Source organism: Bubalus kerabau, chromosome 8, assembly GCF_029407905.1.
Source record: "Bubalus kerabau isolate K-KA32 ecotype Philippines breed swamp buffalo chromosome 8, PCC_UOA_SB_1v2, whole genome shotgun sequence".
NCBI classification, from domain to species: domain Eukaryota; kingdom Metazoa; phylum Chordata; class Mammalia; order Artiodactyla; family Bovidae; genus Bubalus; species Bubalus kerabau.
The window spans coordinates 102,759,176-102,772,220 of NC_073631.1; the positions used below are offsets into that span (position 1 = coordinate 102,759,176).

Genomic DNA, 13,045 nt, shown 5'->3' on the forward strand with positions numbered 1-13,045 from the left:
CTGTATTTTCCTAGGTGGTGGATTCCAGCGAGTGCGGACGCACCTGTATGGCTCCCTGCTTTACTACTTGCAGATTGCCCAGAGGCCGGATGAGCCAGACACCTTAGAAGTGGGTAAGCGCTAATCTTTTCTGTTTTTAGAGATCGGTTACTTCAAATGTTTTTTTTTTAATCACCTTTTGACCTTTTGGCTAAGCAAAACTATAATAAATGAGTCTTTACGGAGTTATTGAAGTACTTACTATAAAGTCAAAGGAAAATGTTTAGTTTTGTAAAATTGTGGCAATAGGAACTTCCCTGGTGGTCCAGTGGCTAAGACTCTGCACTGCCAATATAGGGGGCCCGGGTTTGACCCCTGGTCAGGTAACTCGAGCCCACATGCTGCAGCTAAAGAGCCTGCGTGCCGCAGCTAAGACCTGGGGCAGCCAAATTAAAAAAGAGGGAAAAAAAGTGACAATGGTACAAAAGTAATGTAAGCACAAACCTTCAAATACTACTTTAGCTTACATATTTTTGTAACTCCTGCTCATTCTGGTCCCATTAACAGTACATGTCTTTTAAAATAGCTGTCATTCCGCAGTATAGAAGTCAAGTCAGTTCAGTCGCTCAGTCGTGTCTGAATCTTTGTGACCCCATGGACTGCAGCACGCCAGGCCTCCCTGTCCATCACCGACTCCCAGAGTTTACTCAAACTCATGTCCATTGAGTCAGTGATGCCATCCAACCATCTCATCCTCTGTTGCTCCCTTCTCCCGCCTTCGATCTTTCCCGGCATCAGGGTCTTTTCCAGTGAGTCAGTTCTTCGCATCAGGTGGTCAAAGAATTGGACTTTCAACTTCAGCATCAGTCCTTCCAATGAATATTCAGGACTGGTTTCCTTTAGGATGGACTGGTTGGAACTCCTTACAGTCCAAGGGACTCTCAGGAGTCTTCTCCAACACCACAGTTCAAAAGCATCAATTCTTTTCTTTATAGTCCAACTCTCACATCCATACATGACTATTGGAAAAACCATATGCTGTCTAGATTGGTCATAGCTTTTTCTTCCAAGGAGCAAGCGTCTTTTAATTTCATGGCTGCAGTCACCATCTGCAGTGATTTTGGAGCCCCAAAAAATAAAGTCTCACTGTTTCCACTGTTTCCCCATCTATTTGCCATGAAGTGGTGGGACCAGATGACATGATCTTAGTTTTCTGAATGTTGAGTTTTAAGCCAACTTTTTCATTCTCCTCTTTCACTTTCATCAAGAGGCTCTTTAGTTTAGTTTAGTATAGAAGTAACATTTATTTAATCATTTGCCTCATTCATAAGTAGTTAAATTGTTTCTAATTTTTTACTATTACAAAAATGCTGTATCAAATATTCTTTTATATGACTATATATTTCTCAAGAAGGATACTTTATAGTGGAATTTCCATGTGAAAGAGGGTGTGCATTTTTTATTTCAACAGATTCTACCAAATGGCTTTCTACCAGTTTAAACTCTCATCAATAGTATACATAAATCTTTTTGTACTTAATGTGAAGGTTTTCTTGAGTAAATGTCACAGAGTTGAGTTTCTTGGTCAGAAGGTCTACGTATTTAAAATAACGATAGAGGCTTTGTAAACTGTAGTTAGAGTGTGTGTGTGTGTATTTTTTTCTTTTTTGACTGTGCTGTTCACTTGTGGCATCTTAGTCCCCTGACCAGGGGTTGAACCTGGGTCCTTGACAGTGAGAGCATGGAGTCCTAACCACTAGACCACCACAGAATTCCCATATAATTAGCATTTTAAAATAAGAGTAATTATATATATTCTTTGATTGCCCATATTTAGAAAATGTTTTTAACTGTTCAAAAGATTTAATACTCTGCCAGACTTAACACTGATATTTAAGAACTTGTCATAGGCACCTTCTTATAACCTTCATAAGTATTTGTTTTATATACAGATTCTTAAAAACACTTACATTCTTATACACTCTGTGTATAAGACTCAGATTATCTCATATTATTCTTTACTGGCTATATTTTTTATATAATATCCTTAGAAGGTAATAATAGCCAGATCATGCATTTATGGGAATGTCCTACTGGCATAAATGATGCACAAAAGTAGTTTTAAGTCATTAAAAATAATACTTCAGAGAAAGTTTTTAAACAAATAGGAGCTTTTTAAGAGCAATAATCTGCCAGCATACCTCCCCCATTTTCCTCTTGACTTATAAAAATTTTAACATTGGATTTAGTTGAATTGGCAAAAATCATCACTTAACCACTAGGTGGAGCTTTATAACATGCTTTATAAGAAGTTACTGCCAAGATGTGTTAAAAGCAATGTGACCATAAAAGAAAATTCTCCTTTCTTTTTAATTTTCAAATGATCTATTTTTGGAGCAGTTTTATCCCTTAATTAGTTTTTTTCTTAGTCATAATTACTGCTTATTTTGACTTGCTTTAGGTAGCAAAGTATTTTCTAGATACTAGTATTTTTAATTTTCAAATTAGAAATATTAAATTTAAAAACTCTTACTGAGCACATATTGTTGTGCAAGACACTGTACACACCTTCTGTTGTTTTAAAACCAAAAGTGAATTTTAATGTTTACATACTTAATTTTTCATACCACTTTTACTTTATTTTTACATAACCATATATATTGAATCCTGGGCAGCCATTTTCCCTGTTTGGTAAAATAGGAATCTGACTTAGAGAGGTTAAGTGACTTGGTTGTATGTGACATCTGAGAATTAGAATTCAGTTTTCTCAATTTGTAACAGAATTCTCCTGACCTTGGAACATCACATCTTCATCTTTTTATTTTATCTTTTTGTAATCTGTAGTTTTTCCTTACTGTACTTTGGTAGAAAATGTCACCAATATATTTGTAACTTATTTCATGTGTGACTAATTTCTAATAAGTGAAGTGAAGTCGTTCAGTCGTGCCCGACTCTTTGCAACCCCATGGATAGTAGCCTGCACCAAGCTCCTCCATCCATGGGATTTTCAAGGCAAAAATACTGGAGTGGGTTGCCATTTCTTTCTGCAGGGAATCTTCCCAACCCAGGGATTGAACCCAGGTCTCTCAAATTGTAGACAGACACTTTACCATCTGAGCCACCAGGGAAGTCTAATAAGTAAAGAGCATCTACAAATCAATAACCCAACAGAAAAATGAGCAGAAGATATGAGCAGACTGTTTAAGGAAAAGGAAATTCAAATGTCTGTTAAACATACAGTTAATTTTTTAAAAATCCTTATGGGTGGATCCTATTGCCTTGAGCTGGCAATGCTGTACATCTGGGGAGGAACCAAAGAATATGTTTTTTGACAAAATTATTTGGAGAATCTTATGTGTTTCCCTAATTAAGAACAGTGTAGTTGAAATCTGACATTGCTTTTGCATATGTAATTCCTGATAGCTATTATTGTCATAAATATCTCTCTGTATTCTTTTCACTTTTTATTTTCTCTCTTTTCTACCAGTGACCATTAGAAACAAAAGGTGGATAATCTGACCAGAGCTTAAATGTTTAATATGAACCACAATTATTATATTCTTGATTTCTTTATTGAACTGTTTCTTAAACTCTAGTATTGTAAAAACATTTAACATTTAAAAATAGATTGATAATCACAAAGATATATATTTTCAGCATATTTTTAATCAGATTAATGTTTTCACTAAAAGTTGATAAAGCCAACCTATAAAGTTATGTTAACACCTCAGTGTGGAGGTGCATCCTCTTTAGTTTTATTTCTGAGATTAGCCCTGTTTGACTGTTTTGTTCTAATTTCCGTAAAATGGATTTTATTGCCTTTAAACCAGATTCATTTTTAACTTTTTATTTTCTAGGAGCTTATCATTCAACTTTAATTTGTAATTGATTGATGAGCTGTATGGAAGATGTCAGTTTGAATTCTTTATTTTAAAATTATTGTTGCAATTTTAAGTAGTTTTATTATGTTTTTCTCATATGTTCTATTTTCTTCTAAATTGGCTTTTATTTTTCTTTAGTTTTGACAAGTTGATAGTATTCAGTAAATAAGAATCAGGAATTATAGTAAGAATGATGAATTTTCTGCTCTGCTCATAATTCTTTTGGGCTATTGTGACTTTTGATAAGAATTTTCTTGTTGTTCTTTGTTTATGAAATTGTAGTATCCAGTCATCTTTTTAAAGGAGACTAGAAAAGATGATCTATTGCTGTTACTAAAGTTTTGAGAATCGTATTGTGAGATTTTCAGTTTTTATGGTCCAAGTGTTAATATGATCTAGAATCATAGTTCAAGTACACCTGTGATTTTGGTCATGAAGTGGTGGGACTGAAAGGATTTCATAGAGCATCTTGCCTGTTGTTGACTCTGTTCTTTTGAATCCAACTCCAATAAGTGACTTAAAAATACCAACTACAGCTGGTGTGTAGTAGGTGCAAACTTTTTGCTTGATGTGAATTTAGATGTACATTTCTCACCACTCCTTTTGTTTTACAACTTGAGTCACATCTTAGGACCTTAGAACCTGACTAAAAATAATCAGGTATTTTAAAAATAGCATTTAGCTTTTCTTTTTTATTTAAAAATAAATGTTGATTGAAGGAAATTTAGGACATACTAATAAATGAAAGGAAGAGAAAAGTCACACACCCCACCCTTCTAAGATAACTATCAGGACATTTTGGTTATAGCCACATACTAATAAATGAAAGGAAGAGAAAAATCACACACTCCACCCTTCTAAGATAGCTATCAGGACATTTTGGTTATAGCCAACTATCTTTTTGTATTGATTTATTTATATCTTCCTTTTTCTTTCTACTTAGTATATTATGAGCTTTCCCCCTCTCGTTTAATAACATTTTAATGCCTCTATAAATTTTGCCACTTATGGATATTTAGCAAATGCCCTACCCATTTTTAGACTCTTAGCTTATTTCTAGTTTTCACAATACAAACAAAAATTAGTAATCATTTGGTGGTTTATTATTTTAAGTTGTTCCAGAAAGCTTGAATTGGGTTCTTACTTTCATAAAATCTTATATCCTAGTAGAAATGGCAATATATTTGCTTATATATTATAAGTTCAAGTATATGTGCTTATATATATAAGTTTAAGGCTTAACAATAAGCCTTAAATTGGATAATATAGAGTGGATGCCTGCAAACTTTTTCTGTAAAGGGCCAGATAGTAACAATTTTAGGCTTTGCAAGCCATGTGCTCTCTGCTGCAACTCCTTAACTCTGTCATTATAGTGCAAAAGCAGCCAGAGACATATGCTATGTTACATTGAAATTTTATTTACAAAAACAGGTGGGAGATCACATTTCGCCCACCAGCCTTAGTTTGCCAACCCCAATTATAAATTACAAGTTTTATAGGATTTAAAAGGAGAAGGGAAATGAAGGATTTTGCTGGACTTTTCTGGTCAGGTTGCATTTACATAAGAATAAATGGGGGGCTTTTCACTGAGGCCCAAACTAGGAGGGAGTAAAGAATCAGGCCGTAAGCAGGGGAGAGGGTTGATAGCAAATTAAGCCAATTTGAGATGGTGGGGACATATTATTAATGACCTTGGAAATGAAACTATAGTGTTAGAGCTAGTAGAATTAAGCAATAGACATTTAACATTTTTGAGTAACTTGTTAAGTTTCGTAGTTTAGGAAAGTATGTGTGGAAGTGATTTATAGGGTATGTTGGAAGAAGGGACAGATTGAGTAGAAGAAATCATTTTGGTGACTTCTAATGAATTAATTTATCTTCTTAAAAATGAAGATTTTAAAGAAAGGGCTTTTTTAAAAAACTATTTTCCATTATGATTTATCACAAGATATTGAATATAATTCTCTGGGTTATACAGTAGGACTTGTTATCCATTCTATATATAATAGTTGGCATCTACTAATCTCAGATTCCCACTCCATCCCTCCTCCTTGGCAACCATAAGTCTGTTACCCGTTTTAAAGAAAGAATTAGATTTTTCTTATTTCTAGGTAGTGCTGTCAATATTGGAACTCTGAGATCTGTTCACAGTTTGAAATCAAATATTTCTTGGATACTTAACTGATCTTCTGTAATCCCTTGTTTTTCAGATTTCACTATGAGGCCCCAAGGTTCTTGCAGGAGTTCCTCAGGGGTTTGGGGAAGAATCTCTAGAGAGATATGCCAGCATCTCTTTACCCTCATTTCAATCATAATGTTGGAACTAAGGAATTCATGGCTAAAAAGCATTAAACCTGTAAAGCGGTGGCTTTCAGACTTGCCCAAATTCTCAACTCACATAATTTTGTGGCAGTTCTGTGTGTAGAACAGGAGAAGCCGTGTCTCCTCAGACTAGGCTCCTGAGAACCCATTCACCATGGAACTCCCCTCCAAGGGCATCTGGTGGCCTCCCTGGAGCAGAGTTTCTAAACTTTCCTTTAAGCTGTTGATCAGTCAGTGATTAGTATTTGAGCTTCTACTTGTGTGCTAAGTAGACAAGACACAATCCCATTGTTAATAAGCTTATGTTTGATGTGGTCAATGTGGGGAGACAGGGAACAAGCATGGAAATCCATCTCCCCCTCAAATAACATTATTTTAGTAAATCTAGCAAATAAGTACTGTGGAGGAAATAAAATAGTACTGTGATATGTTGTGTGGGGGATGGGGGAGGAGGGAGTATTGGGTGTGTTTGGGGAAGTGATATTGAATAGAGGCTGGGGTAGCCAAGCTACAATCTGGGGAAGAATATGGAGAACAGTTGGTGCAAAGATCCTGAGACTGAAGTAAGTGCTAAGTTTGAGGGACAGAATGGCTAGTGTGGTGGTAGTGTGGAGGTGCAGAATGGAAGGAGGTGAAATAGAAAAGTAGATGGGACCAGATGACCTAAGGAAGTGACATGATTGAGAAGATTTATAATCTCATACCCTCCTTTGACACTATTGGAAATGAAATATGACTAAAATAAAACTAAAGTAGTGGTGAAAATATTTTAGGGAAAAAATATCATTAAATCTCTGAAGATTTGCCTGCTGCAGACTTTATAGTGAAATATAGACCATATTGTGGCATTATTTTTCATGATTATGTCTGCTTTGTTTTATTCTCCATTCTGAGCACCCTGTCTTAAGAATTTTTCCTCAGTTTGAAAACTGATGCCATCATCCTAGTTGGGGAAAATCATAAGTTAGTTTCAGCTATATTGCTTTATATAGTATAGTTATGAGACTTTTTTCTAAAAGATTTTCAGAAATCTATGTAAAGTTTATAATACTACCTTTAATTATCATTGTACCTTGAATTAAATTTAAGTTGTCTTCATAATGAGTATACCTTTTCCTTTTTAGTAAGTATTTCAATTAAAAAGTATAAAAGAATAAAATACCTGCTTTTTGGAAGCAGATCTTTGTCTACTTTGTACCTGATCCTTTGTAGCCAAATTCTCATAAATCTCAATAAAAGATAAAACCAGATCAATTAGCAGAATAAATACAGGAATTGGTTCTCCTGGAGCCTCTAATTCATTTTGATTTCTTTAAGGATAGTTTCTCCTTTTCCTAATACCATTGTTATCTTAGTGTATATGCATGGAATAATGCATTGTATTCTTGAAATTTACCTGCCCAGACTCATTGGTTGATGGGCCTTTGTGCGCAGGCATTAATGGAAATGTATAAGGTGTAATTATTCAGTTAGCAAGCTATTTTTTTGCTGGAGTGTTTTATATGTCTTCTCTTGTAACCCTTTAGCCAAGAAAACCATGTGGGAAAGGCTGACTGCCCCTGAAGATGTGTTTAGTAAATTACAGCGTGAAAACATAGCCATCATCGAGAGCTATGGTGCCGCCCTCATGGAAGTGGTCTGTCGAGATGCTTGCGATGGTCATGAGATTGGAAGGGTACAGTAACTCCTGCTCAGTATTGTACTTGGACAGATATTTTGACTTTGTATTAAGGCATAAGTTGGATCAGCTTTTCAAATGGATGTTATATACTAGGAATTATTTTCTGTAATATATTTTAGTGAGTTTTCTTATTTACTCTAATTTGAAATTTATATTTTATTTATTCATATGTTTCATTCACTTACATTAATAATCCTTATTAGTTCAGACTGGGCCCTCAGAATAATCTTTTTGCTAATTTTGAGATTTGCCTTACACTGGTAGAAACAGCAGAGGTACTGGTTAATAAAGATCCTTGAATAAGAGAATGGGGATAAATAGCTTTTATATTGAATATATCTTGCTCTGCTTTTTTGAGAAGTCTTTACATTTATGTATCTTTAAAATATTATGTCATACTGGTGATAATATATTGAGAAGATAATTTCCTACTGGTGGAAAATCACATAGCATTTGAATCATGTAGTGTGCTCTTAATTATGTTAAAAAAATAGTATCTGGGAAGAAATAGGCCAAAGTGGTCTATATCAGTTAGTGTATTTTCCATATATTTGTTTGTTTGTTTTCTGTGTTTTCTATAATGAGCATGTAACACTTTATTGGGGAAAACGCTATTTTTAAAAATTGATTTCCTCCTTTCCTCCAACAAGTAATGTTTAGATTCTGTTAAAATATGTTTAATGCTATTATTTTAATGTGTTAGGTTTTGTTTCAGAAATGTAGCTTTACTACCCTGAACATTTTCCTTTTATTAATAAATCAAGATTCTGGATACATAGCTTTCAACTTCTCAAAAAAAAAAAAAAAGGAGAGAGTTGTATTGCATGCAACAGTTCTCCTTGTAAGAAAACTTTTAAACATTTCCAGGTAAAGGGAGTTAGTGTTGTTGACTTGGTAGCCATCTCCACATTTTGGACTTTGGTTTATTCCTCCTTCAGATGCTGGCGCTGGCCCTCCTTGATCGAATCGTCTCCGTGGATAAGCAGCAGCTGTGGCTCCTGTATCTGTCTAACAGTGGCTATCTGAAGGTGCTTGTGGACAGCTTGGTAGAAGATGACCGTACTTTGCAGAGCTTACTCACTCCACAGCCTCCCCTTTTAAAAGCCCTTTATACTTACGAATCCAAAATGGTAAGGCTTCGTGTTCACTTGAGGTTAGATCAACAGGTCATTTCCTGTTGAGGTTAAAGCTATATTAAAGAAAATGAACGTGGCCTATGTTTCTAATATTTTTATCATACATGCCATAATCATTTCTGAAGAGTTTTAAATTTGGGTACATGTGCTAGGAATGCATCTTCTGAGCGTGCAGAGTTGAGCTGAAACGGCCCTATGAAGGCTGGCTGGGTGCTGAGACTGCTGCTCACTCACTCCTGTCGCTGGTGATGCCAGACCCGTGTGACACTCGGTGCTCCCTGAGGAGGAGAGTGAGCATGCATGACCTTCCCGAAGAAAGCCAGCCTGTGCCGGTTGCTGATGAAGCTCCACTGGAGATGTGCTGGCTCTACTTTAAGCACGGGATTTTTCTGTCTAGTATATATATTTAATTTCCTTTCCTCCAAATCTTGTTTTAATTTCTGTTTCCTCCTGCTTAAAAATACCACGAATGTCACAACAAGAGAAGCACTAAAATCTTAGATTCTTCATTAATTCTGTTTTCCCTCCCTCCTTCATTTATTCAACAATTATTTGTTAAATATCTGTTACGTGCCAGGTATTGCGTGAGGTAGTAGAGATACAGCTGTGAGCAAAACAGTCTTTCCTGCCCTCCATAAGCCCATGTGATGATTTTACTTGAATGCGTAACCCATGCAAGGCCTGTGTGGCACTTCAGATACGCTGTACTGTTTATTCCTCATGAAGATCCTGTGGTGAAAGTGAAAGTCGCTTGTTCATGCTCAACTCTTCGTAACCCCATGGACTATACAGTCCATAGAATTCTCCAGGCCAGAATACTGGAGTGGGTAGCCTTTCCCTTCTCCAGGGGATCTTCCCAACCCAGGGATCAAACCCAAGTCTCCTGCATTGCAGGCAGATTCTTTACTAGCTGAGCCACAAGGGAAGCCATAGGGGTATAATGTGCCCCTTCCTAGCTAGTCACCAATGATTACAGATTAGAAATGTGCTATGATGGGGTGGTCCAGTGGTTAAGAGTTTCCCTTCTAGTGCAGGGGGTGCGAGGAACTAAGATCCCACATGCCTCAGGGTGTGGCCAAGAATTAAATAAAAACAACATTGTAGATCAACTATACTTCAACTTAAAGAAGAAATGTGCTATGAGAAAGCCTCGTTTTTAGATGAGACCCGTGACTGCGATCTCTGTACTGATGAATTTTGTTCTGTAACTTCTTAGGCATTTCTCACAAGAGTGGCCAAGATTCAGCAGGGTGCTTTAGAGCTGCTGAGGTCTGGCGTGATTGTGAGGCTGGCACAGTGCCAAGTCTATGACATGCGCCCAGAAATGGACCCACAGGGGTAAGTGTCTGTATCATTTGGCTTTTTTTAAGTTACCAGTAAAGGTTTATTAAGGAAAAAGATTTTCAAACATAATTTTGCCCTTTATAATTCTGTTTGAGCAGTACTCTCATCTTGATGGTTTTGTTTGGTCATACCCCCCTGCCATTTGATGCTAATAAATGAAAGTTGCTAGTCAGGGTAAAAGTGAGTAGAGACATTTCTGCGTGCTCAGTCATGTCTGACTCATTGTGACCCCATAGGCTATAGCCCTCAGGCTCCTCTGTCCTTGGGATTCCCCAGGCAAGAGTACTGGAGTGGGTTTCCATGCGCTCCTCCAGGGGATATTCCTGACCCAAGGATTGAACTTGTGTATCTTACATTCCCGACAGGCAGCTTCTTTACCACCAGCACCGCTTGGGAGGCGAGTGCTTTTTATTTTAGAACAGTGATATAAGAGGAAGATGGGAGAGCATTTTGTTAGTAGATGTTACTTTTCCACACTTTATTGTTCTGTTTAGTGGAAGTACATATTTTCCATTATACTGTCTTTTAAAGTCCTGTAATGAAATTATAATTTGTGGTGGATTTTCTTTTCTTGATGACTTGAGTAATATTTTATGTTTTTCTCATTTTAACATTTTGCCAACTGCTTGCTAATTTGAAAGCTTCAAATGAAATTATTTTAAGTTCCAAACTAGCAGATTTCTCAGTTGAGTTTGAATGTGGATTTTTTTTCTTTTTTGTCTACGTGGCTCTGACATTGTTAAGCCTATATATAGCCTACCCGCCTACTATCAAATAACATTATTTCAGTTTTAGTAATTTTCTTCAAAAGATCCATTGCCAAATTGCATGTTTTGAGTTTTTCAGGTTTAGCTATAGACATATTTTACTTTGAGAAAAATAACATCACTTTCTGAAGTTTTAAACATGCGAGTTTTTACTTTCAACTTAGGTGAAGGGGATTAAGTTATATTCCTCCCTTCATGATGTGTTATTATTGCCCATCTTTGGAAAGCCTCTCTGTTATCTCTTTTTATTTCCATATTCTGCTTTCATTCCCTTCTCAACAGGCAATCATTATATTTGATCCAAAAATTTAAATAAAATATTCACAGTAAGCAAATAGTTTATTAATACAGTGGTTCTGAGACCTAAACTTAAAGGTTAAGTTATTTTACAACCTCATTTTAGGTTTTAAAATCTTGTTTTATTTTATATAATAGACAATGTAGATTCCTTTTTGGCTTTGTGTACATGAGAGGGAAATTTGGAGAAAGCAACTTTTGTTTCTGTTTCTCTATGGCTTAAGGGAACATTTAGAGTAGAATAAGTATGTTTGGGGAATTATGTCTTTACTAAGATTTTTTCCAAGATTCACATAACTCTGTCTTCACTGTACATGTGGGACACAGAGTCCTCGTTAGTAGCGTCACATCTTAATCAGTCGCCTGTGGCTATTTGCCGTGGGGGTGGTCAGGGGCTGTTGGGATGCGCCGTAACTCTTGGACTGTTGCTGTCTCCTTGTCGACTGGATGTGAATCAAGCATGTTTGGCATGAGAGACCCCCCAGTGTTCATCCCTACTCCAGGAGACCGATACCGCCAGATTCTCCTTCCGGCCCTTCGCTTGTGCCAGGTCATCCTTACGTCCAGCATGGCTCAGCACTTGCAGGCAGCAGGGCAGGTAAGAGGAACCTTAGTGCAGAAATCATCAGGTACAAAAGCTTTATTTTACAAATGCAAAAGATGGACAGCTCACATAGATTTCCTTAGGCCCATGTACCTTGCTCTGAACTTTAGCTAATTAATAGAATAGTGAGATGGGAAGCAAGGGATCTAAATCAGTTGTTTTATAGAAGGAAGCAGTTACTGTGATAGAATAAACTGATTTCTAAAATGTAATTTAATCGCTTATTTATTAGAGAATGCTATACACTTTATTAGGCCTTACAGAACATACAAAAGATAGATGGTAATGCTACATTTAGTTGTGATATTATTTTCAGTGCTTTCCAGGGAAATCTTCAAAAATATGTTTCTTTATTTCTTTAATAATGCAATATACAATTTAGCCTTTCGCTGGTTAATTAGGCTTATCAATTCATGAATCTGCCATTTTTTATTGTATTGCTCTGTTCTTATGATACTCTCAGAAACTGTGTCCTAATAATTTATGGTGATTTTACCTGCTTTCCCTGCCATCAGTCTTTAGGCTTGCCTCACCAAGATAGAATGCTGCTGTTTCTAGTGTGGCATCTGATTTTATACAGCATTGGTCTTGGTGACATTCTGTCCCTTTCATATGTGGCCTTTGAGTTATTTCTTTAACATGCAAAGACTCTGTCTTCTACTTTATTGAGATTAATATTTTTTAGTAGATGTGAAATAAGACCAGACTTACCCTGAGCATAGCAGAATTACCCGAATAGCTTCTTTAAAAAATACAGATTACTGAGTTGCATGTCCAGCAATGATGGGCTGAGGCCAGGAATCTATATTGAAAAAATAAAGGGGCACAATCCCTGAGAGATTCAAACGTTCAACCTGCTGTGGTGTAGTCCCTGCTTTTGAGGCATCTGTAATCTAGTTGAGAAGATGTTTGGGTGTGAAAAAGAGTAGAGTCCTCTGTGATGGGACACTGTTAAACGCTAGGCTGGAAGGGCAGAGTTTGGAGGTCAAGGTTTATATCGCCTTTATTTTCACCATATCAAAAGGAGAGTTAAA

At 36.4% G+C, this 13,045-nt stretch overlaps 1 protein-coding gene across 2 annotated transcripts in view; it reads left to right on the plus strand.

Annotated features, from left to right (window-relative positions):
• Positions 1 to 13,045, plus strand: part of NUP205 (nucleoporin 205) — an 80,809-nt gene that overhangs the window by 53,033 nt on the left and 14,731 nt on the right. For both annotated transcript variants that reach the window (XM_055591003.1, XM_055591004.1), the window contains exons 30-34: positions 15 to 113; positions 7,709 to 7,857; positions 8,802 to 8,993; positions 10,216 to 10,337; positions 11,867 to 12,005. In XM_055591003.1, coding sequence (XP_055446978.1) covers positions 15 to 113; positions 7,709 to 7,857; positions 8,802 to 8,993; positions 10,216 to 10,337; positions 11,867 to 12,005 — 701 coding nt within the window. The remainder of the gene's footprint in view (positions 1 to 14; positions 114 to 7,708; positions 7,858 to 8,801; positions 8,994 to 10,215; positions 10,338 to 11,866; positions 12,006 to 13,045) is intronic.